The 22,922-nt window shown below is 44.0% G+C and overlaps 2 protein-coding genes across 2 annotated transcripts in view; one reads left to right on the top strand and one right to left on the bottom strand.

The window, feature by feature from the left end:
- Nucleotides 1-8,360, top strand: part of amigo1 (adhesion molecule with Ig-like domain 1) — a 44,916-nt gene extending 36,556 nt beyond the window's left edge. The window contains exon 2 of the mRNA XM_080209672.1: nt 7,881-8,360. The gene's annotated coding sequence lies outside the window, so the exon portion shown is untranslated. The remainder of the gene's footprint in view (nt 1-7,880) is intronic.
- On the bottom strand, nt 2,468-14,413 carry LOC145356798 (putative transmembrane reductase CYB561D1). The gene is made up of 3 exons (XM_080209673.1): nt 14,154-14,413; nt 11,682-11,719; nt 2,468-5,165 (listed from the first exon to the last, which is right to left on the bottom strand). Exons 1-3 carry the CDS (start codon nt 14,320-14,322, stop codon nt 4,662-4,664), a joined length of 711 nt encoding a protein of 236 aa, XP_080065799.1. The 5' UTR covers nt 14,323-14,413; the 3' UTR covers nt 2,468-4,661.
- Nucleotides 14,414-22,922: the final 8,509 nt, after the last annotated feature.

Genomic DNA, 22,922 nt, shown 5'->3' with positions numbered 1-22,922 from the left:
GAATAGCTGCAAGTGTGTAGTTCTTACTTCTCAGGAAATTCCCAAAAAGGGTTCAGTTCAAGTGGGCTACGTGACAAGTGGCATCACAGCTGATCTTGATTCTGTCTCCACTCAACATCAAATGCCTGATCTTTCTGCGGGGTCACTGCATATGGACAAAGTATGAGAGTGCTAGCGTGACTGTGGCTGTTTCAAAAGGTCATCATTTGAGCCGGGATCCAGGATACAAAACGCATATCTGAGCGAGTCACCTCCCTGGTTGTATGGCTCAATTATTCACTGAAGGGTATACAGAGGAACGAACAGGTGGCTGGGAAAATGACAGACTGCAAATTTAAAAAGAAATTAAATTGTTATCTTTGAGGCAGTTGAAATAGAGTAAGTCATACAAGCTGAATAACTCACTGGAGTTTGAGTTAGCAGGAAGCACAGTGGGAGGGGAGAGCTTGAACTTTGCATTAATATTCAAATCATACTTCTGCTCATGTCAACTTGCAAATAGACTTCTAAAGAGAGGGGTGCAGGTGAAAACACTGGACCCATTTACAGTGCAACTGGATGCTGCTCAAGGATGAAAGGGCAGAAAGATTAGGGGCCATTCAGGTTGATTGGATTAAAATTGGCTAAATGACCTCTTTCTTTTGCAATTCTTGTCATTTTAGAACTGAACAGAGAGTGTACACTACATAATCCAGGCTGACAAGCTGGTGCCTTATTGAAGAAGTGCTACACTGTCAGAGGTCACATAGCAATCAAAATGAACACAATTCAACAGTTCAACTAAAGACCCTGGCATTCAAACAGCACATTATAAAAATTGGTATTTACATGGCTTGTCTGCCTGCATTGTCTTTTAACACAGATGCTTATAACTGGACCAGCTGCCTTTGTGGTGTTACAGGCTTCATGTCCTTTATACATACATATTACCCCACATTATCATTATTCGCTGTACGGAGGTACTCCAATTTAAGAGAAAGAAAAGTTGAAAACAAGCTTGCTCATGACACGAAGTACAGTTGGTGTTATTTATTTAAATACTGGCAACTCAGAATGAGCCCCAACCCAAACATCTGCCTGTTTAGATGCCAACAACACTGTTGTACATTTTAGGGTTGCATTGCAAAGTTAATTTCAATCAGGATTATAGGGTACCAATGCCAGTACTTTACAGAACCAAGGGGCCTTTAGATTATTGGGGGAGGGGGGGTGGAGAATGATAGCAGGTAAAGCAAAGAAACATTGACAAAGGTTTAATAAGTGGCAATGAAAAGTCAGCTTGAAAACCCAACCAAACTTCAGATCTGTTTCAATATCCATTCTCTGAATCCCTGGAGTGAACTGCTTGTGGTATGAGGAATGCTTGAGGACTCTGGGTCTGTACTCTTTGGAGTTCAGAAGGAGGAGGGGGAATCTTACTGAAACTTACAGGATACTGCGAAGCCGAGATAGAGCGGACGTGAAGAGGATGTTTCCACTACTAGGAAAAACTAGAACCAGAGGGCACAACCTCAGGCTAAAGGGACAATCCTTTAAAACAGAGATAGAGATAAGGAGGAATTTCTTCAGCCAGAGAGTGGTAAATCTGTTTACCGCAGAAGTCTGTGAAGGCCAGGTCATTGTGTGTCTTTAAGACAAGAGATAGATAGGTTCTTGATTAATAAGGAGATCGTGGTTATGGGGGAAAGGCAGGAGAACGGGGATGAGAAAAATATCGTCATGATTGAATGGCGGAGCAGATTTGATGGGCCGAGTGGCCTAATTCTGCTCCTATGTCTTATGGTCTCTGCACATGATTTTTAAGTAGTTGTGATTTTTGTAGTGTCCCCATTACTCAGAGTGAAAAGAAAGAGACTTTTATTGCAGTGTTTTAAGTAAGGGTAAAATGACAGTTCTGTACAGCCCATCATAGCTCAGTTTAAAATACTGTGAAACGTCACCCTCTAGTGCCAGAAAATCGATACTGTAACAGAACGAAGCCCCCTCTCAGGTTAAAAGATTTCTTCAACGTACAGGAAAGTAAAATGGACTTGGCTTTTGCCATGGTGGTTAATTCAGGTTCCATCTCCAACAATGCCTGACATGAAATTACTGAGCTAGCAGAATAAAAGAAGATCAAAAATTCCACTCTGGTGCAATCTGTTCGAAGCCAGATCAGAACCGAGACTTCAATTTTGTTTTACACACTGCAACATTGTCATCTTTGGAACCAAGTTAAACACTTGAAGCTAAATATACAAAACATTCAAGTAGCAAAGTACAAAATAAAGTCATTTGTAGAGTGATTGACAAAAAATCCTTGGTCATCTAGGACACTGATCTCACAACTTAAGAACATAAGAAATAGGAGCGGGAGTAGGCCATCTAGCCCTTCGAGCCTGCCCTGCCATTCAATAAGATCATGGCTGATCTGTCGTGGCTCAGTTCCACATTCCCGCCCTCTCCCCATAACCCTTAATCCCCTCTCTTATCAAAAACCCATCAACCCGCTTCTTAAAAATATTTAGCGAGGTAGCCTCCACCACTTCAACGGGCAGAGAATTCCAGAGATTCACCACCCTTTGAGTGAAGAAATTCTTCCTCAACTCCGTTCTAAACCGCCCCCCCTTTATCTTGAGGCTGTGCCCCCTAGTCCTACTGTCCTTTCTGAGCGGGAAGAGTCTCTCCACCTCTATCCTATCCATCCCATTCATCATCATATATGTCTCAATGAGATCTCCCCTCATTCTTCTAAACTCTAACGAGTACAAGCTTAGTTTATTCAGCCTCTCCTCATAGCTCAACCCCCTCAACTCCTGTATCAGCCTAGTAAACCTCCTCTGCACTCCCTCCAAGGCCAAAATATCCTTACGTAAGTACGGCACCCAAAACTGCACACAGTACTCCAGCTGCGGCCTCACCAATGCCCTATACAGCCACAGCAAGACTTTCACAAATACTCTGGTCATTAACAAGGTACACTTTGGTGATCACACTTACGCTGCCAAAATCAAGTGCCTTTACATACAAATAAAGATAGCACGACTGAAGTTCAGATCTTTGCCCTTTCAACCCAACCCCTAAAATTTACTCAACCCTAACAGTTGCAGCATTCCCACTGTCCATCCAGCTCGGCATATCGGAATGAAATCAGGGTCAATGCCGGTGCTACTTGAACTCATCATCAACTGGAATGAGTCCGTATTTAGGGCTCCCATAAAGACATCAGTTTGCATCAGGAACAGTGAGTGACAGGTGCTCCTTGCAAACTGCTGTCAGTCTGTGATTTTAGCAGCGCACAGATATTAGACTCTATAATTAATGACTTGATACATCCCAACAAATACTATTGTTGTCTGGCCATTGACTCATTTAATTGAATGTGGTATGAAATGAGCATGCAATTTAGACAATCCAATCTGTAAATCATTCCCTAGGTTTATATATAAACCAGCGGCATGACCCCTGATTGGATTCCAACCCGTTACTTATTCCCAGCTTTCCATTATTCTATACATAAACTCCCCCTCAGCCCTTTGATTAGATCCAACTTGTAACTCAGTCCTTGGATATCCAGAATTCCTGGGCAGCAGCATGAACATATTGCAATACTTGGACTGACGGACTGAATTCTCTATTCAGTTAGAATATTAGACGATGGCTGGTGATGTTTTTCCAATTATCCAGCTGATTCCGGTGTTTGATTTTGAGCTTCTATTAGCGTTATTTGTAATAGTGGATCATAATTTTCTTTTAAATCTTAAATTTGAAAAATAATTCATGCCACAAAAGAGCAGCCATGATAAGAGTATAAAAATTCTGGGCTGTCACACAGTGACAGATCACAAGCCTTATCTGTTACCCAAAGAAGCAGAGAAAGCAAAATGAAATCCAGCCTTGTCATTTAGCTTGCAATAACCCTAAAAAAATAATTTTCGATACATCATCGCTTCCCTAGCACCCACCTTCAGAGTTATATAATTAAATTAATTATAGTCAAAAGCATTTCCATCAGCACCGTTAAGTTATACATTAAAAATATAAAAATAAATTTACATCAGAAGATACGTTGCTGCACTTTACGATTTTAAATAATATTTTCTGCATTTTGACAACCAGTGCATCATAATAAACCGAAGGGTCATGGATTCCCTCTCCCCTTGCCCTGCTAGGGTGTGTGAGAGATATGCAAGACTTCGCAATGCACATCTTGTACCAAAAGTGTCAATGAATTGTTCCATAACACTGACCAGGGGCATCAACCATATATAGTTACCTTCTCAATTCACAGCAGCGCTGCACGAGCAGATTTGTACACAAGAACGTACATTTATATCCACCTGATCCTCATTATTTCATACCAATTGTGCCTATTAAAAATTCTACTTGCGATTACTGGAGCCTGCGCTGAGCAGCAAGCTGCAATAAGACAACATTCCAAGCTGCTTCCATGGCCCTCTTGCTAGCCAGTTTTGGAATTCAGAGTGAAAAGAGAGCAAAAGTCAAAAGGTTTTTTTTTCTACAAAGCTTTTGTCCAAAAGAAAAAAGCCATTTGCCCAGACCAATCAATTACTGAACTACTCTGCCAGCTTCATATCAGATTTCAGACTAATCTTTACTTGACAGAATCGAGATATTATGCGAACGGCCCATGACAATTATCGATAGTCAACACTGACACATTAAATCTCTATCTTCTTCTTGGAGAGGTAACCATTGTTGATTTGGTTCATGATGACGAGAGCTGGAATCAGTGGAACGATCAGGAAAAAGTACCACAAAATCCCGTTAACCTGGGCTTTGAACCAATCCGAGCACAGACCCAGCACCACTGTAGCCGTGGCCATCAGGTATGCCACCAGGCCACATGTAGCATGGTAAAGTCGCAGCCTGGCCACAGAGTAGGTGTTAATTAACTTTGGAAACAGGAGGCAGAGACCACACAGCAGCTGGCCACAGACCGCGATCACAGTCCCTACTCCCAGGATACTGTGCCATGAGGTGAGGTGTGGAGACTCAGAGATGTTCTTGCTGGAGACGATGAAGACAAGACCAATTGACCCAAAGATTGTGGCAAAGACCTGCATCATCCAGTGAATTCGTACCTTTGCTTTAATTGAACAAAAGAAGAAGGGTGAACTGTCCTGAGATAAAGTCAGAATGGCTTCTGTCATACAGAAACAGACCTGGAAAAAAAAAAGACATATTCATCAATGCAATTCAACTTCAACACTACTCCACAGACAGGTGGTCATGGGTTCAGACTGGCACACCATTGTTATAATTCTTATCCCTTGAGCATCTTTGACTATCACCACCACACTATTGGCAACTGTGCCTTCAGCTGTGTATACCCCAAACTCTAGAATTCACTTCCTAACCATCCCTTTCTTCCAAGTTTGAAAAATAACCCTCCACACCCACCCTCTGTCTTCTGTCATCCAGCCAATTTTGTACCCATTTGGCTACTTCACCCTGAATCCTGTGAAATTTAACCTTATGCAATAACCTACTGTGCAGTAACTTGTCAAAGACTTCACAGTACACCAAACTTTGCATGTCTCAGTATTACATCTCAGGAACATTTCAAATACTTCATTACATATGAAGAGTTGAGATTTGATGAGGTAATGTATAAATTCAAACCTTTAAAGATGTTTAAAATGTCATGTTAGTGAAATATTCCTGAACCAGTTGGTCTGATTTGATTTATTGTCACATGTATTAGTATACAATGAAAAGTCTTGTTTCTTGAATGGAATACAAAGCATACCATACATAGAGAATGTTACAGTCATAACTAGGGTCAGTTTGATGCCACCATAGTGGAACTGGAGGGGCAGTTTAGAACGGAGTTGAGGAGGAACTTCTTCACTCAAAAGGGTGGTGAATCTCTGGAATTCTCTGCCCGTTGAAGTGGTGGAAGCTACCTCGCTAAATATATTTAAGACACGGGTAGATAGGTTTTTGGTAGGCAAGGGAATTAAGGGTTATGGGGAGAAAGCAGGAAAGTGGAATGAGCCACTTCAGATCAGCCATAATCTTACTGAATGGCGGGGCAGGCTTGAGGGGCTAGATGGCCTACTCCTGCTCCTATTTCTTATGTTCTTATTATGAGGTAGGTCCATTCAAATGTCTGATGGCAACAGGGTAGAAGCTGTTAAGTTGGTTGGTCCTGATGGAAGAAGGTGCAAGGGAGTATGTCTGGAGTAGATTCCTTGACTATGCAGGCTGCTTTTCTGATGCAGCAGGAAGTGAAGAGTGGATGGGAGACGAGTTTGCATGACTGGGCTACATGCACAATCCTTCATCATTTTTGCAGTGTTGGACAGGGCAGAAGCCATACCAAGCTGCTACAACCAGAAAGAATGCTTTTTAAGGTGCATCTGTAAAAGTTGGAGAAAGTTGTGGTGAATATGCCAAATTTCCTTAGTCTTCTGAGAAAGTAAAGGTGTTGGTGGGCTTTCTTAACTATAGCGTCTGCATGGTGAGACCAGGACGGGTTGGTAGTGATCTGCACATCTAGAAACCTGAAGTTCTCAACCATTTCCACTTTGACTCCATTGATATAGAAAGGAGCATATCTTCCACCACGCTTCCTGAAGTTGATGACTATTTTCTTCGTTTTACTGACATTGAGAGCGAGATTATCATCACATCAGTTCACCAGATTCTCTATCTCATTCCTGTACTCCATCTCATCATTGTTTGAGATTCAACCCACTATGGTGGCATCATCAGCAAACTTGAAAACTGAGTTGGAGGGGAAGTTGGCCACAGTCATAGGTGTACAAGAAGTTGCTCTCTCCCGACATGGATCTAACTGAATTGGAAATGGTTCTCAAGGTTACAGAAAAAATTCTGAATGTGAATTTATTTTGTATAAACTTCCACCTTCAAAAGATAACTGGAAAATATCTCAGCTCAATGGGGTCAAATGTCGACTGGTGGACCACCTCCCAAAGCAGAGCCACAGTCAGATATGTTGATAGGATTACATGGAGTAGAATGGGAGGAAGTCTGTATGGAGAAGTTGTGCCCAAGAACACTTCCAGTTGTCTGGTACTTTGGACAAGTGGTCATTCATCATGTGCCATCCTACATAAATGAAAATTAGTAAGCAACTCAGCAGCAGGCTATCACTGGCAAAGACTATTACTGTCCTGAACACGTACCCACAAGTTTCAAATGTGCATGGTGGCACAGTGGGTAGCACTGCTCCCTCTCAGCACCAGGAACCTGGGTTCAATTCCGGCCTTGTGTGATTGTGCGTGTACATTCTCCCTGTCTGCCTGCGTTTCCCCCGGTTGCTCTGGTTTCCTCCCACAGTTCAAAGATGTGCAGGTTAGGTTGCTAAATTGCTCCTTAATGTCCCAAGATGTGTAGATTAGGGGGATTAACGGGGTAAATTAAGGATATAGGGCCTGGCTGGGATGCTCTGTCGGAGAGGCTGAATGGACTCCTTCTGCACTGTAGGGATTCTGTGGGTTCTATGAATTACTGATAGTGGTCATGAGTGGGAAAATCCAGTTGCTTTCCCTTCACTAGTCTAGGACCAGCGACATGGTGCTGCCCGAAACTGGCCAGATCAGCAATGAATGACAATCGAAATCGGTGCTCATTCAACGACCCAGCAAGGCAGCTACTTACAGCTACATGTCGACTATTTCTATGTTCAGAAAGTACACAAATTATGCAGAAGATGTTTTCCACTTGCCAATAACAGCTACCTAGAGTGAGGAAGAAAATTTTAACAGTTTTGCTTTCACCAAGGGAAAGCTTGCCACTGCGGCCTTTAGTAAACTGAAACGCCAACACAAATTGAGTATTTCATTATCTAATCTTATGAAATTAATTGTTAAACCACGACAATTAATATATTTTTCTCTGCTCATTTTTAGTTCTTCTGTGCTCGGGTGGAAGGCACAAGATCACTTAACTCTCGCAGTGCTGGAGCAGCAGCAGTTCCTGTGATAATGCTCATGTTCCGAATGTGTTTGTTGTCAAAACCAGAGCACACTGGTAGGATTGGTGCTGCCATGCCGGTTCAGGAGCTTCATAACCCACATCTGTGACCATCAGCAAACTGCACTAATGATCTCACATCTTCCGTCGGAAAAAAGATACAAAAGTCTGAGGTCACGTACCAACCAGCTCAAGAACAGCTTCTTCCCTGCTGCCATCAGACTTTTGAATGGACTTACCTCGCATTAAGTTGATCTTTCTCTACACCCTAGCTTTGACTGTAACACTACATTCTGCACTTTTGTCTTTCTTTCTCTATGAACGGAATGCTTTGTCTATGTAGCGCCCAAGAAACAATACTTTTCACTGTATGCTAATACATGTAACAATAATAAATTAAAGATCCCCAGGTAATACAGCAGCATCTCTCTCTTTCGAAGGAAGAAACTAAGCCATCTCTTTGGAAAAGTGTTCCATATCTACACAGGTACCACCGTTGTCTTGAAGAGGAGTCAGGAAAACTCAGCTGGCATATGCTTCTCCATGGTGTGAAAGAGCCAGTTTTCAAGGTGTCATAAATCCATGAACACACAGGTATATCAAACTGCTGTATGATTAAGTCTACGCAGTCCAATATGGTGAAAGCAAAAAGCTGCTTTTGTCCATATGCAATGTGCCCATAATTTATGGAAACCAAAGAAATGAGCATTCAGTGACAAATAAAAAACACAAGTCGCTCTCCTAAGGAAAAAGCACCATGGTCTGTTACAGCTGCTTTTAAAAGAGCGTACCAGATTCATACCATAACACGTAGGAGCAGAATTAGGCCACTCAGCCCATCGAGTCTGCTCCGCCATTCAATCATGGCTGATATTTTTCTCATCCCCACATTCCTGCCTTTTCCCCATAACTCATGATCCCCTTATTAATCAAGAACCAAACTCTGTCTTAAAGAAACTCAACAATCTGGCCTCCACAGCCTTCTATGGCAAACAGTTCCACAGATTCAACCACTGTCTGGCTGAAGAAATTCCTCCTCATCTGCTTTAAAGGATCATCCCTTTAGCCTGAGGTTGTACCCTCTGGTTCTAGTTTTTCCTACTAGGAGAAATATCCTCTCCACATCCACTCTATCCAGGCCTCGCAGTATCCTCTAAGTTTCAATAAGATCCCCCCCTCATCCTTTTAAACTCCAAAGAGTATAGATCCAGAGTCCTCAACTGTCCCTCATATGACAAGCTTTTCATTCCAGGGATCATTCTTGTGAATCTCCTCTGGACCCTTTCCAAGGCCAGCACACCTTTCCTTAGATACGGGGTCCAGAACAGCTTACAAAATGGGGTCTGACCAGAGCCTTATACAGCTTCAGAAGTACGTCCCTGCACTACTGTCATGCAATGCACATCTTTCACACATTTAGCTGACACTCTACGGGACATCTGTAGAAATCATCGAGGCTGACAACTGAGGTGGTTTTCTTTTGGGGAGGAAAACAGCTTCACTGAATCCAGGTTAGCATCCGAGATTGAAAATGATAGGAAGAGCTGTTCTTATGGAGTTGGTGCTGGAAGCTCAGCACTCATAGTATGAAAACAGTTCATGTGCATGCCAAGATGTTTTAAACCACTTCAGGCAATGAATTACTCTGAGCAGACTAAGAACATAATAAGAGCAGGTGGCTCCTTCTAGTGCAGGTATGATGGGCTGAATAACCTTCTTCTGCAACGTAACAATCCTGTGATTTGAGCTTCAATACAATCAAGGTCGATCTCCTGTCTCAACTCCACTTTCTTACTCGCACCCTACATCCCTCGATTCTGAGAAACCAAAAATCTGTTTATTTCAGCCTTAAATATACTCAACAATGGATTATCCACAAAAAGATGAGGTAAACAATTACAAAGATGCATTTAAGTGAAGAAAATTCTCACCCTCTTATCATGAAACTATGCCCCCATGTTCTAGATTCCTCATAATGTGGAGATGCCAGTGTTGAACTGGGGTAAGCACAGAAAAAACTCTCACAACACCAGGTTAAAGTCAACAGGTTTATTTGGTAGCATAAATAAATAAACCTGTTGGACTTTAACCTGGTGTTGTGAGACTTCTTACCAGATTCCTCAACCAGGGCAAACAACCTCTAGCCTATTGAGCGCCTTCAGAATCTTTCAATCACCTCTTTCATTTTTAAACTCTGCAGAGTTCAGGTCCAATTTACGCAGTCTCTCATCCAGCAGCCAGTTTTGTTGTATTGCTCCCAACACAAGTATATTCTTCCTTAGACACGAAGACCAAAATTGCACACAATACTCCAGGTGCAGTCTCAACAAAACTGCTTACAACTGTAGCAGGACTTCCTTGTTCTTGTTACTCCAATCCCCTCACAACCAGAGTCACCCATCCACCCACCTCCCCCCACCAAAGTCCGGGGGATAATTTCAACAATTCCTGGATTTCTCCCACAATCCAAACTAAACAAGGCACTTACTTAGACTATTAGTATCACAGTTGCCAGTCTCATCACACTGCTCCTGAGTGTCAATTTTTATTTTAAACCACTGCATCTTATTGTTCTGCAAGTGCAACACCACAAGTTCCATTTATATAATGGCTTTAATGCAGCATAAAGTCCTAATACACTTCGCTGAAGCTTTATGAAACAAACTTTGACAAAACCACACACTAGCAAAGGTGACCAAAAGCTTTGTCAAAGAAGTAGGTTTAAGGAGCATCATAAAGGAGGGAAGACAGAGAGGTGTAAGGGTCTAGGGAGGAAAAGTAGAGAGGTGGATGGGTTTGGCGGCACAGTGGCAAGCAGTTAGCACTGCTGCCTCACAGTGCCAAGGACCCAGGTTTGATTCCCAGCTTGGGTGACTGTGCGTAGTTTGCATGTTCTCCCCATGTCTGTGTGGGCTTACTTGGGGAGATCCGGTTTTCTCTCTCAATCTGAAAGACATGCTTGTTAGGTGTATTGGCCATGCTAAATTCTCCTTCAGTGTACCTGAACAGGCGCCAGAGTGTGACGACTAGGGGATTATCACAGTAACTTCATTGCAGTGTTAATGTAAGCCTATTTGCGATGCTAATAAACAAGCTTTAAACTTTAGTCAAGGAAGACTAAGTTCAGTCTTCAAATGAAGTTAGATGCACAGATGCAACGAGCTCTCATTTTAATGCCAAACATTCTTGCCCTACAATACTTCAATTAGAAATTCTTACACCCACGTTTATAATGGAAACCACCCATCTCAAATTGTCGTTATGTGGTTAAATCCTCCTGCTAATGATGACATTTTTCAGCACCTCCATAGTTCAGGTGAGTGTGAGCAATTTATACAGGCAGTCCATTCAAACAGTGGTTTTTGAAACACCAAGTATTACTGTGGCACCCTGCAGGCCACAAGCCCTATATGTCCGGACTTCAATCCATAAGTAACATCAATCTGCTTGTACTTATTCCTTGGTTTGCCAAGTTTGAATTGAGCTTGGAAAAGTAGCACTGTCATTGCCTCCTTAAAGGATTTAGCTTTTGGTTTATCCTGCAAAGTTCCTGACTCAGAATGGGGACAGGATTGAAGCTTCATGAGTGATCCAAGATTTTGGGACATCTTTGCTGAAAAAAGTCAGGAACACTTTTGCGAAAACTGCTCGCAAAAGAAATTCACAGTAAATTCATCAATATATAAAGAATTCTTGTTAAAGTTATTTGTATTTCAAAGTATTTTAATGCTACTTACTGCTATAGCCATGCAGGCTGGGTGCCAGGAGAAAAGGCCTGGAAAAGAGCAAATATTCAGATGGTGAACATTACGAGTATCGCACCAAGGCCAATCCAGAATAAAATATGTTATGATGATGTGTCATGAAAAACACTGATTAGACACCACACACTATTCTGGGCTCTGATCAGCAGTTGATGCTGCTCTTGGCACACTGAACAGCGGTGGAAACGGAACAAGAATCTTGTTTTTAATTCTTGCATGGGATGTGAGCATTGCTTGCTGGGTCAGCGTTTATTGCCCATCTGTAATTGTCCTTGAGGGGGCATTTAAGAGCCAACCACATTGCTGTGGATCTGGAGTCACACGTAGGCCAGACCAAGTAAAGACGACTGATTTCCTTCCCTAAAGGACATCAGTGAACAGGTTAAGTTTTTAGAGCAATTCATGGTCATAATTAAACTTTTAATTCAAAACTTTTATCGAATTCAAATTTCACCACCTGCCGCGGTGGGATCTGAACCAAATTCCCCACAGCATTACCCAGGGTCTTTGGATTACTAATCCAATGACAATACCAATAATTTACTTCCTTCCCAGCCTGCAACTGAATCAGCCCAGGCTGAGAGTGGGAGTGCCTTCTTTATCTCCTTTAAACTTCCTGGCCTGAGTGAAGTGTTTGTGAGCAGACAATTACACAATAGAGCACTCTCCATTAGCTGGGAGTGGCATGAGACGGCACATGGAATTTGGAAAGATCTCACTGCTGAAGTAGGAAAGTGCTTCCAGAGTTTGCCAAGTTGCCTATTAGAAAGGAGTTTTAATTTGGACCTGACCCATGCTGTATCCAGGGGGACAATGTTCAGGGAGCTTTACTCAAACTCCTTTTATTCCCTCTGTTCCATCCCCTCTTGGCTATCACCCCCACCTCCAGTTCCACATATTGATTCAAAAAGGGATAAAGGGCAGGATTGGAAACTGGAACCTTTCTTTTTAATTCATTATCAGGATGTGGGCATGATTGGCAAGGCAAGTACTTAGTGCCCACTTTTTAATTATCCGAGATGATGATGATGTTACATACAGTTGATTCCCACACTCTTCTCCACATTACACATTCCCCCAGTTAAGCCCCTCTCTCTGCCGTTAGCCCCACTGTGCACCATCAGCAGCCACTCTCCATGTCAACCCCCCTCTCTATCCCACCCCTCCAGCCCTAGTTAAGTGGCAGAACAGTTAGCACTGCTGCCTCATGGCGCCAGGGACCCAGGTTCGAGTCCTGGCTTGGCTCACTGTCTGTGAGGAGTTTGCACATTTTCCCCATCGGTTTCCTCCGGGTGCTCCGGTTTCCTCCCACAATTCGAAAATGTGTGGGTTAGGTGGATAGGCCATGCTAAACTAACCCTAATGTCAGGGAGATTAGCTAGGGTAAATGCGCACAGTGGTTAGTACTGCTGCCTCACGGTGCCAGGGACCCGGGTTCAATTCCAGCCTCGTGTCGCTGTCTGTGTGGAGTTTGCACATTCTCCCTGTGTCTGCATGGGTTTCCTCTGGGTGCTCTGACTTTCTCCCACAGTCAGAAAACGTGCAGAATAAGTTGACTGGTCTTGATAAATTGACCTTGGTGTCAGGGGAATTAACAAAGGTATACATGTGGGGTTATGGGGATAGGGCCAGAGCAGGATTGTGGACGGTGTAGACTCAACGGGCCAAATGGCCTCCTTCGGCACTGTAAGGCTTCTATGAAATGGTACTCACTACCCTCCTGTATGCCTGTGAAACGTGGACTGTGAAGGCATGCAAGACAGCTCAATCAGCTCCACATGACTTGTCTTCGCAGAATATTACACATCAGATGACAAGACAAAGTACCAGACACTGAAGTTCTCTCTAGAGCAAGTCTACCATTGGTCCACACACTGCTGATGTGAGCACAGACCCGGTGGGCAGGTCATGTCATCTGTATGCCAGACGAGCGCATACCCAAGCAGCTCCTTTTTGGGGAACCCTCTGCCGGAAAGGCAGAAGAAACATTACAAAGACACACTCAAGGACTCCAACGTCGCCTGATGTTAACACGACCACCTGGGAAACACTGGCACGGAACTGTCCCACCCGGCGCTGCCTCATCCACAAGGGCTGTCAAGCTCACAAAGCAAGGTGTATTGCTGAAGCACAACTTAAGCACAAGCCCAGAGCCAACAGTACAACAACTACAGCGTCTACACAAGTCTGTCCGATACGTGCCAGGTCATTCCGTGCCCGAATTGACCCTGATCAGTCATCTCCGGACACACTGCAACCAGCCTCAAAATAACTAATGGTGTCGAGGTCCTCATGGATGACGATGGACGAACAACAGTACAGGGATTCTATGAAATGCATGGAGTTATGGGGATAGGGCCTGGGATTGCTGCCAGTAAATATACGATGGGCTGAATGGCCTCCAGCCCTGCAGGGACTCTATGACTTCCCCTCCCCGGTACTCACTGGTCCCCAGCCGGCTCAGGGTCCCCAGGTAGACGCTCGCAGCCACCGCGCTCACATGCGCCGCCACCACGGCCGCTTTCCTCAGGCACGGGAGGAGGCCGCAGGCCCGCGGGCCGCCCGGCTCGGCCCAGCCGCCCGGGGGTTCGGGGAGCCGCTGGGGGCTCCGCATTGCCGGGTCCGGGGCTCCGCGCTGGGCCTGGGCGTTCCGGGATTCCGGTCCGGGTTGTCCTGGTGCCGGTGTCCCGAGGTTCCGGGGTGTCCCGGTGCCGGTGTCGGTGTCCCAGTTCCCCCGGGTCCGGGTTGTCCTGGTGCCGGTGTCCCGAGGTTCCGGGGTGTCCCGGTGCCGGTGTCCCAGTTCCCCCGGGTCCGGGTTGTCCTGGTGCCGGTGTCCCGGTCCCTCGGGTCCGGGTTGTCCCGGTGCCGGTGTCCCGGTCCCCCGGGTCCGGGTTGTCCTGGTTGTCCTGGTGCCGGTGTCCCAGTTCCCCCGGGTCCGGGTTGTCCTGGTGCCGGTGTCCCGGTCCCCCGGGTCCGGGTTGTCCTGGTGCAGGTGTCCCAAGGTTCCGGGTCCAGGTTGTCTCTGTCTCCCGCTCACATCCGGGACGGCACCGCTCTGACTGACAGGCGGCTCAGCCAATCCGGAAGCGGCTCAGGTGAAGCCCCGCCCCCACTCAGGTAAATCTACAACAACAACTGAGTCACTGAGAGAGAATCCCCAAGCACAGCATGAGGCCATTCAGCCCACTGCGCTGTAATGTTCTGTATTCTATAAGGGCATTTAAAGGGTCATTGGATGATAAACATATGCATGATATTGGAATAGTGTTGGTTAGATGGACTTTAGATTGGTTTCACAGGTCGGCGCAGCATCGAGGGCTGAAGGGCCTGTACTGCGCCGTAATGTTCTACGTTCCATCGAGCCTGCACTGACTCTCACCCATTACCCCACACATTTATCCCACTCGTTCCCCTGAGCCAAAATACCCTGGGACAGTTGACCATGGCCAATGCGGGCAGCGGGAGGAAACCTGCTGCTTCAACTGCTGCCTCACAGTGCCAGGGGCCCGGGTTCGATTCCCGGCCTCAGGTCACTGTCTGTGTGGAGACTGCACACTCTCCCTGTGTCTGTGTGGGTTTCCATCCGGGTGCTTTGGTTTGCTCCTACAGTCTGAAAGACGTATTGGTTAGGTGCATTGGCCGCACTAAATGCTCCTTTGTGGAGTGTGCCAGAGCATGGCGACTACAGGATTTTCACAGTAATTGCTATGTTAATGTAAGCCAACTTGTGACGTTGTGACATAGGGTGACACAGTGGCACAGTTGTTTGCATTGCTGCCTCACAGCACCGGGGATCCAGGTTCAACTCGGGTCACTACCTGTGTGGAGTTTGCATGTTCTCCCTGTGTCTGCGAGGCCTGAACTGTTTCCTCTGGGTTCTTTGGTTTCCTCCCATAGTCCAAAGATGTGCAGGTAGGTTGACTGGCTATGCTGAATTGCCCCTTAGTGTCAGGGAGACTAGCTAGGATAAATGCATGGGGTTATGGGGATACGGCCTGGGTGGGATTGTGGTTGGTGCAGACTTGATGGGCTGAATGGCCTCCTTCTGCACTGTAGGGTTCTATGATTCAATCCACCTAACCTGCATATCTTTGGACTTTTATCTTTCTTAAACTCCAAACTCACCCACCCTCCAAAACCCTCTTTCCCTACATCCTTCTCTAGCAGAGAAAATTTGACTCCAAACCACTGAAGGAGACTTTTCCATGCTGTAAACCTCTAATAACTCTGTAAATGGGACGTGTTATGGGCTGGATTTAGGCAGCAGACATTTTGATGAGCTCATGAAGGATGGGAGGCCAAGAAGAAGAACAGTGGCCCAGTCAAGTCTAGACATGGATAAGAATTTTAGCAAAAGATAAGCTAAGGCAGAGAATTCAAATTAATTGGAATAAGTTTTGAAGAAAGACCATTGGCCTGAACTGTTTCTCTCTACAGATGTTACTTGGGTATTTCAGCATTTTCTGTTATCATTCCAATTCTCAGCATCGGTATTTTGCCTTTGGACAGGAATAGGCTTCTCAGCCCACTGAGCCTGATCAGCAGATAACCAATCTGTATTTTATCACCAGGCACAAATCCTGTGATCCTCAACACCATTACCCAACAAAGATCCATCTATTTGAAATCTTCAATTGACCCCTCGCCTCAATGAGGTTTGAGGGAGTAAGATCCAGATTCCTACTATCATTGTCATTTCTATACTTCCTGACATCACCACTGCATGGCATGGATCTGTTTTAAGGTTACACTCCCTTTCTAGAACTTCTCACTGGAGCGACAGAGATTGAGGGGAGATCTGATAGAAATCTACAAGATTATGAGAGGCATAGACAGAGTGGATGGTCAGAAGCTTTTTCCCAGGATGGAAGAATCAATTAATAGGGAGCATAGGTTTAAAAGAGATGTACGAGGCAGATTTTTTACACAAAGAGTGGTGGGTGCCTGGAACTCATTGCTGGGGGAGGTAGTGGAAACAGATATGGTAGTGACTTTTAAGGGGCGCTTTGACAAGGAAATGAATGAGATGGGAAGAGGGATATGGTCCCCAGAAGAGTAGAGGGTTTTAGTTAAGTCAGGCAGCATGGTCGGTGCAGGCTTGGAGGACCAAAGGGCCTGTTCCTGTGCAATAATTTTCTTTGTTCTTTGTTCCCCTGAAATAAGAGGAAATGGTTTTCCTTTCAAATGTTTTATTCCTCAAACCCCACACCAGAAACCAGAACACAGTCTAAACTGACAGTCTGATTGCAATGGAGTGCTAGTGTCTGAAAATCATAGAATCCCTACAGTGCAGAAGGAGGCCGTTCAGCCCATCGAGTCTGCACTGACTGCAATCCCACTCAGGCCCTATCCCCATAACCTGACTTATTTACCCTGACACAAAGGGGCAATTAACCCCAACAGGCACTAGACCAGTGGCAACTGGGGAATTTCACAGCAACCTAACTGCAGTGTTAATATAAGCCTTATTTGTGACTAATAAAAACGTCAAACTTTTAAACAATTTAGCATGGCCAATCAACCTAACCCGCACATCTTTGGACTGTGGGAGGAAACCGGAGCACCTGGAGGAAACCCACGCAGACACGGGGAGAATGTACAAACTCCACACACAGTGATCCAAGCCAGAAATTGAACCCAGGTCCCTGGAGCTGTGAGGCATCAGTGCTAATGACTGTGCTATCTTAGGAGAGCATTCCTCCTACACCCAACACCACCAAAAACAAAAGATACAATAGTGACTGTTAAGGGGCATCTTGACAAATACTTGAATAGGATGGGAATAGAGGGAAATGGTGCCCAGAAAGATAGGGGGTTTTAGTTCAGTCAGGCAGCATGGTCGGTGCAGACTTGGAGGGCCGAAGGGCCTGTTCCTGTGCTGTAATTTTCTTTGTTTTTTGTACTGAGGAAGTGCTGGATTGTATCGGAGATACTGACTTTAGGGGGAAATTGTTAGACGGGAGTCAAATGGTCTTCTTATGGATGCAGGCATACATTAAAGATTCTAAAGCGCTAATTGATGAATGGGAATGTCTTGCTGGTATCCTGGGAGACCATTCCTCCCACATCCCACACCATCAAAAACAAATTCATTCATCCCAGTGTTTCTTGATTCTTGCTGTGTGCAAACTGGCATTGCCTATATAACAGTGACTGCACTTCAGAAAGTCTATGTCAAGCAGGCTGTGATATTTCTCAGATGTCTGATATGAATACCCTTCATTCTCATACCAAGCTGTGTACTCATAATATTAGACAGGACACATTAAAAAAATTCTAATAAAACTTTATTTAAAAAAAATATCCAAATTGTTCACCAAACAGAGATAAACAACAAAAAACTTTATTCAAACCATCTGTTTGGGTGTTATAAATTATACATTTATTTGCTTATAAACCAAAGAACACTGAGGTCTAAAGTCAATATAAAAAAATCCCATAAATATTAGTCATAGAGTGATCATTCAAAGCAAACTTTCTCCAACACTGGGGGGGTGGGGTTTGGGGGGAGCCGGATAAACTGGCAGAAATCCAATGATGGATAGGACGTTGAGTCCACAGGGTGGATGACAGCCAGATTGGGAGGAGGAGTGATTGACAGTAACATTCCCTGCAAGTCATGTAAATCCGCACTCACACAGAAACCCAAGAGGTACACTATAGCTCGTTCAAAATTTGTCCCTTTAAGATGCGGTGCATTCAAATGAGCAGGCAGCGCTCAAGAAAATAAGTTAGAGTGGATATTGATGAAGATCAGATTGCAGATTCCAAGAATGATTGATCCCAGTTGGAGAAGGAGCATTGGAGGTTTGTTAACATTCAGCACCCAAGGGCAAAATCAGTCTGGATTTCTACCCGCGATTACAAACCTCTGACCCTTCCTGGAAAGCACATATACTGGGACCTTATTCGGAAGAAATAATTAAAGTTGGCTATGATGCCTTCCATGGTTGAACAGCCTATTAAACACTCACCATTTAGGCTCAGTTTCAGTGTGGTTGGTCAGTCGTAACTGTACTCCAGTTTCTCTCGTCACTGTACTGCTGTTGATCATTCAACATTAGCCAAAAGAAACTGGTTTAAAAATAATACAGCTCACCCGAAGCCATGAGAGTTAAATCCACACTCTGGACTCCTGTGAAATGACTACTGTCTCAGTTTTAAAACAGTTTTAAAAAGTGTGTAATGTGAAAAGGTCAGGCAGGGTGAATAATGAAACATTTATTTTTGACAGGACACTGCTTTTGGCAATTTCTTAGAGATCAGGTCCCGGTCTTAACCAACTTCTTTCTTTAGTCTTCACAAAGGGATTGGAGTACAAATGTAAAGTCGTCTCACTGCAATTGTATTGGTCATTGGTACAACTATGTGTCAAGTAGCATGCACAATTTTGACCTAAAGAATGATATACTTGTCATTCGAGAGTGAATGCAACAAATATTCATCTCTGATGTCTGGGACGAGGGATTCTTCCAAGAGGAGAAATTGAGTTAACATGCCTTATTTTCCTCCAGATAGAAGGACGAGAGGTGATCTAATTGAAACATAAAATTCTTAAGGGGTTTGAAAAGACAGATGTTGGGAAAATGTCCCCTCATCCCCGACAGCGGAATCTGGAACGCAGGATAATAGTTTCCATTTTGGATTGAGATGCAAAGTTTCTTGTGAATTTTTGGAATTCCCTACCCTGGAGCCCAATCCTTAAATATGTTCAAGTAAGAGGTGGACACAACGGGAATTAAGGAATATGGAAAGCGGGCTGGAAGTTGGAGCTGAGGTAGAAGATCAGTCACGATCTTATTGTATGGTGAAGCCGTCTTGAAGGGCCAAATCTCTGACTCTAATTTCTTATGTTTGTCTGACAGGTTTTCTCTAGGCTCCAGGTCAGTTCATTGTCATGGTCATTGATGGTTGTCTGATGCCTCAACTGTGAGGAAGCTGCAGCGTGAAGACTGAAATTTCTTTAGCCCATGGTTCCTCACAACGGCTGTGTGGGATAATACCCAGCCAAAGTGCTGGCAGGTACTTCAAATAAAGAGAACATTAAAGCAGAACTTGATCCTGTGTTCAACTGTTTGCTTTCAGTGGGAATCACTATACACTCGTTAGAAGTCTTTGCCTTCCTAGGATAAATACGATGATGAAAACTGCAACGTTTTGAAAGCCCACCATGGTTACCTTTAGCATTGGTCTTTTCTTAATTCATTCACGGGATGTGAGTGTCACAGGCAGGGTCTGCATTTGTTGCCCATCCCTAATTGTCCTTAAACTAAGTGGCTTGCTGGGCTAATTGTCAGCACATTGCTGTGGCTCTGGAATCACATGCAGGCCATACCCAGTAAGGATGGCAGATTTCCTTCTCTAAAGATTAGTGAACCAGACGCATTTCTCCAATAGTTGCCAATGGTTTCATAGTCATCATTAGACTTTTAATTCTAGATTTTATTGAATTCAAATTTCACCATCTGCCTTGGTGGGATTTGAACCCAGGTCCCCAGAACATTGCCCTGTGTCTGTGGATTGCTAGTCCAGTGACAGTACCACAAGGTACTGCCTCCCCTATCAGGAATAATGTCAATGACCTGATATAGTTTAGAAACAGTAAGAAGTCTCACAACACTAGGTTAAAGTCCAATAGGTTTATTTGGTAGCAAAAGCCACTAGCTTTCGGAAGACTTGGTGCGAGTAGGAGCAGCATGCGCTCCAAAAGCTAGTGGTTTGTGCTACCAAATAAACCTGTTGGACTTTAACCTGGTGTTGTGAGACTTTACTGTGTTTACCCCAGTCCAACACCGGCATCTCCACACCATAGTTTAGAAACGCAGTGGATAATATCTTGGAACAACTAGGATGTACCCTTTTATCTGTAACAAGTCCCAGCTTACAATACAGTGATGGATTAAACACCAAAAATGAATAGGATAGGATCAGATTTATAAAACAACTAAAGTTCTAATGAAAAGCACTGTTTGGTACCAACCACAGAAACAAAGTACTAAAAATAATTATAGAAAGTGCTGGAAATGCTCAGCTACTCTGGAAGTATCTGCGGCGAGAGAAAGAGAGTTAACATTTCAATGTGACTCCGGTTCTGAAGAAGCCATCCAGACTCGAATCATTAACTCTGATTCTGTCTCCATAGATGCTGCCAGACCTTTGCTTTCATTACACTAAAAATAACTGTCAGTTTACAGGCCTGGGAAGCCACTCATATCTGAGGTAATTATTTGATTCCTTATCTTCCAGCTTAAAAGAACTTTTTCCGCAAGTAATCCAAGTTTATTTGAGCGAAACTGCACCCAGTTTCTTTACCCCTTCTTAGTGGGGATGGGAATCACTGCTATACTGAAAACAGAAATAAGAAGAGAGATTAATGCTTTGAATAGATTCCTCATTAGTAACTTAAAGCTTAATTCCTCGGGCACTGCTGAAAGAAGTTTGGATTGAAAATCCACCCAGAGAAAGGTGACAATAAGGGATTCAGGAGAACCCAGAGAGTGGTGAGAATGTGGAACTTATTACCACGGGAATGGCTGAGGCAAATAGGATAGAAACTTTTAAGGGGAAGAAGCTAATCACATGAGTGAAAAAGGATTTGATTTGAATTATTATTGTCAGGATACGCTGACAGGGTGAGAGAAAGTAGGTTGGAAAGAGACTTGTGTGAGGCTTAGCCATCAGCTCAAATTAATTGAGTGGTTCTCCACTGAAAATTCTAACAAGGCCAAACAAGAGTGCTGAAGATTATGAAGAGCAGGTAGTGGTAGATTGTTTCCAGTGTTGATGAGGCATTAATAATGAGCATTTAAAATTAAAACAAGCAGAAAAAGGATTGCTGCACAATCTCAGATCCCTGGCTCTCTCTCTCCCCCCAGTTTTAAGTCCCATTCACCTTTCCTAATTTTTAAAACAGTAGTTCAGTCTGCACACTGGAAACTTGTTATCAAATGATCGCGTGAGAGCAGGCGAGATCTTGCTCACGCACAGGATTAACATCACACCTACTCCTCCCCGCCTGGGACACTTCACTTTGTCCTACAGGATGTCCTACAGAGTAACTCAGAGGTGGATTGGGCAGAACTTTGTCAGAAGTTTTTGCAATCCAAATGCTAACACTTCAGCAGCAAACCCCCCCTGCCCCACCCCTGTAAAATTGAAACAGAACTCAAAACCTGATTCATAATTTGTTGCTTTGATCTGTACAATAAACTACATGATTACTGACAGCGCAATCGTATGTATTCTGACAACTCACTGCCCTTCAGCAGCTGCCAAGGTATCGCTCCGACACCTTTAATGGTATACATCTGGCATTTGTAACATTAGGTCATGATATATATGTATTTATCTGTATTTATAGATATATATTCGACCAGTTCAAACTGTAAAATATTATAGACAATGTGTCAATACTAGATCAAATACAAAAGATATTTGCATAATTATCAATACACAACTATTACAAACTTTTTATTTACACATCTTGGCATTTTGATCTCCACAACTGACACTATAGTTCAGTACCTTACATTCCCATGGGTCTGTCTCAGTCATTCAGTTGAATCTGTATTATGATGGTCATCTTTAATGCTCCATTGAACTGGCTGTTTAAGGCAGGTGGGACTTGGGTATCAAGGGTTTACTGTAAAGGGTCGCAGGACACAGGTGAGGCTGATTCACAGTTAGTCAAAACTTGTCCTTTTATCTCAGAGAGCTGGGTTCCAATCCAGGCCAAATTGATGGGTTGAAACACTTCTCGATTATTGTGTAAAATTATATTGGGGGCAGTTTGTGACAAATGCTTAGCCTAAAACTGCTCTCTTCTGTTAATAGTTATCACTAATTCCAGTGGGAGAGAACAAAACATGGCGAATGTGGGACATGGAAATCTGTCACACTGGTGCAGGAAGGGAAGGGGGTACTCGACTGGGCAGAACAGAAGGAACCTAAATCTCCTCAGATTTACACTGTGCTCTTAAGTTACAGATACTAAGATGTTTAATGGAGAAATAGATGCAGAATTATAGTTGGACACAGAGACAATGACTGAATGCATAACTGCACTGGTTTTATGGAGGCTTTTAACAAGAGGGAGGGGCATGAGGCGGGGGGGGCGACATGAGGGGGAGCGGGTGTGGCATGTGGAGGGAGGGGCGCAGCATACAGGAAAGACAGTTCCACGCAGAGGACATGCTACAGCCTGGGGGCGGGGGG

Source organism: Carcharhinus amblyrhynchos, chromosome 22 (genome assembly GCF_965287045.1).
Source record: "Carcharhinus amblyrhynchos chromosome 22, sCarAmb.v2.hapA, whole genome shotgun sequence".
In the NCBI taxonomy this organism is placed as follows: Eukaryota; Metazoa; Chordata; class Chondrichthyes; order Carcharhiniformes; family Carcharhinidae; genus Carcharhinus; species Carcharhinus amblyrhynchos.
This window is presented reverse-complemented; position numbering and strand designations above follow the sequence as displayed.

What these genes read in the sequence shown, in the direction of transcription:
- LOC145356798 (XM_080209673.1), bottom strand. Translation starts at nt 14,322, where the DNA reads ATGCGGAGCCCCCAGCGGCTCCCCGAACCCCCGGGCGGCTGGGCCGAG. An exon ending in CCTGAGCCGGCTGGGGACCA is followed by an intron (nt 11,720 to 14,153) that starts GTGAGTACCGGG and finishes GCTCTTTTCCAG; the next exon opens with GCCTTTTCTCCTGGCACCCA. An exon ending in CAGCCTGCATGGCTATAGCA is followed by an intron (nt 5,166 to 11,681) that starts GTAAGTAGCATT and finishes TTTTTTTTCCAG; the next exon opens with GTCTGTTTCTGTATGACAGA.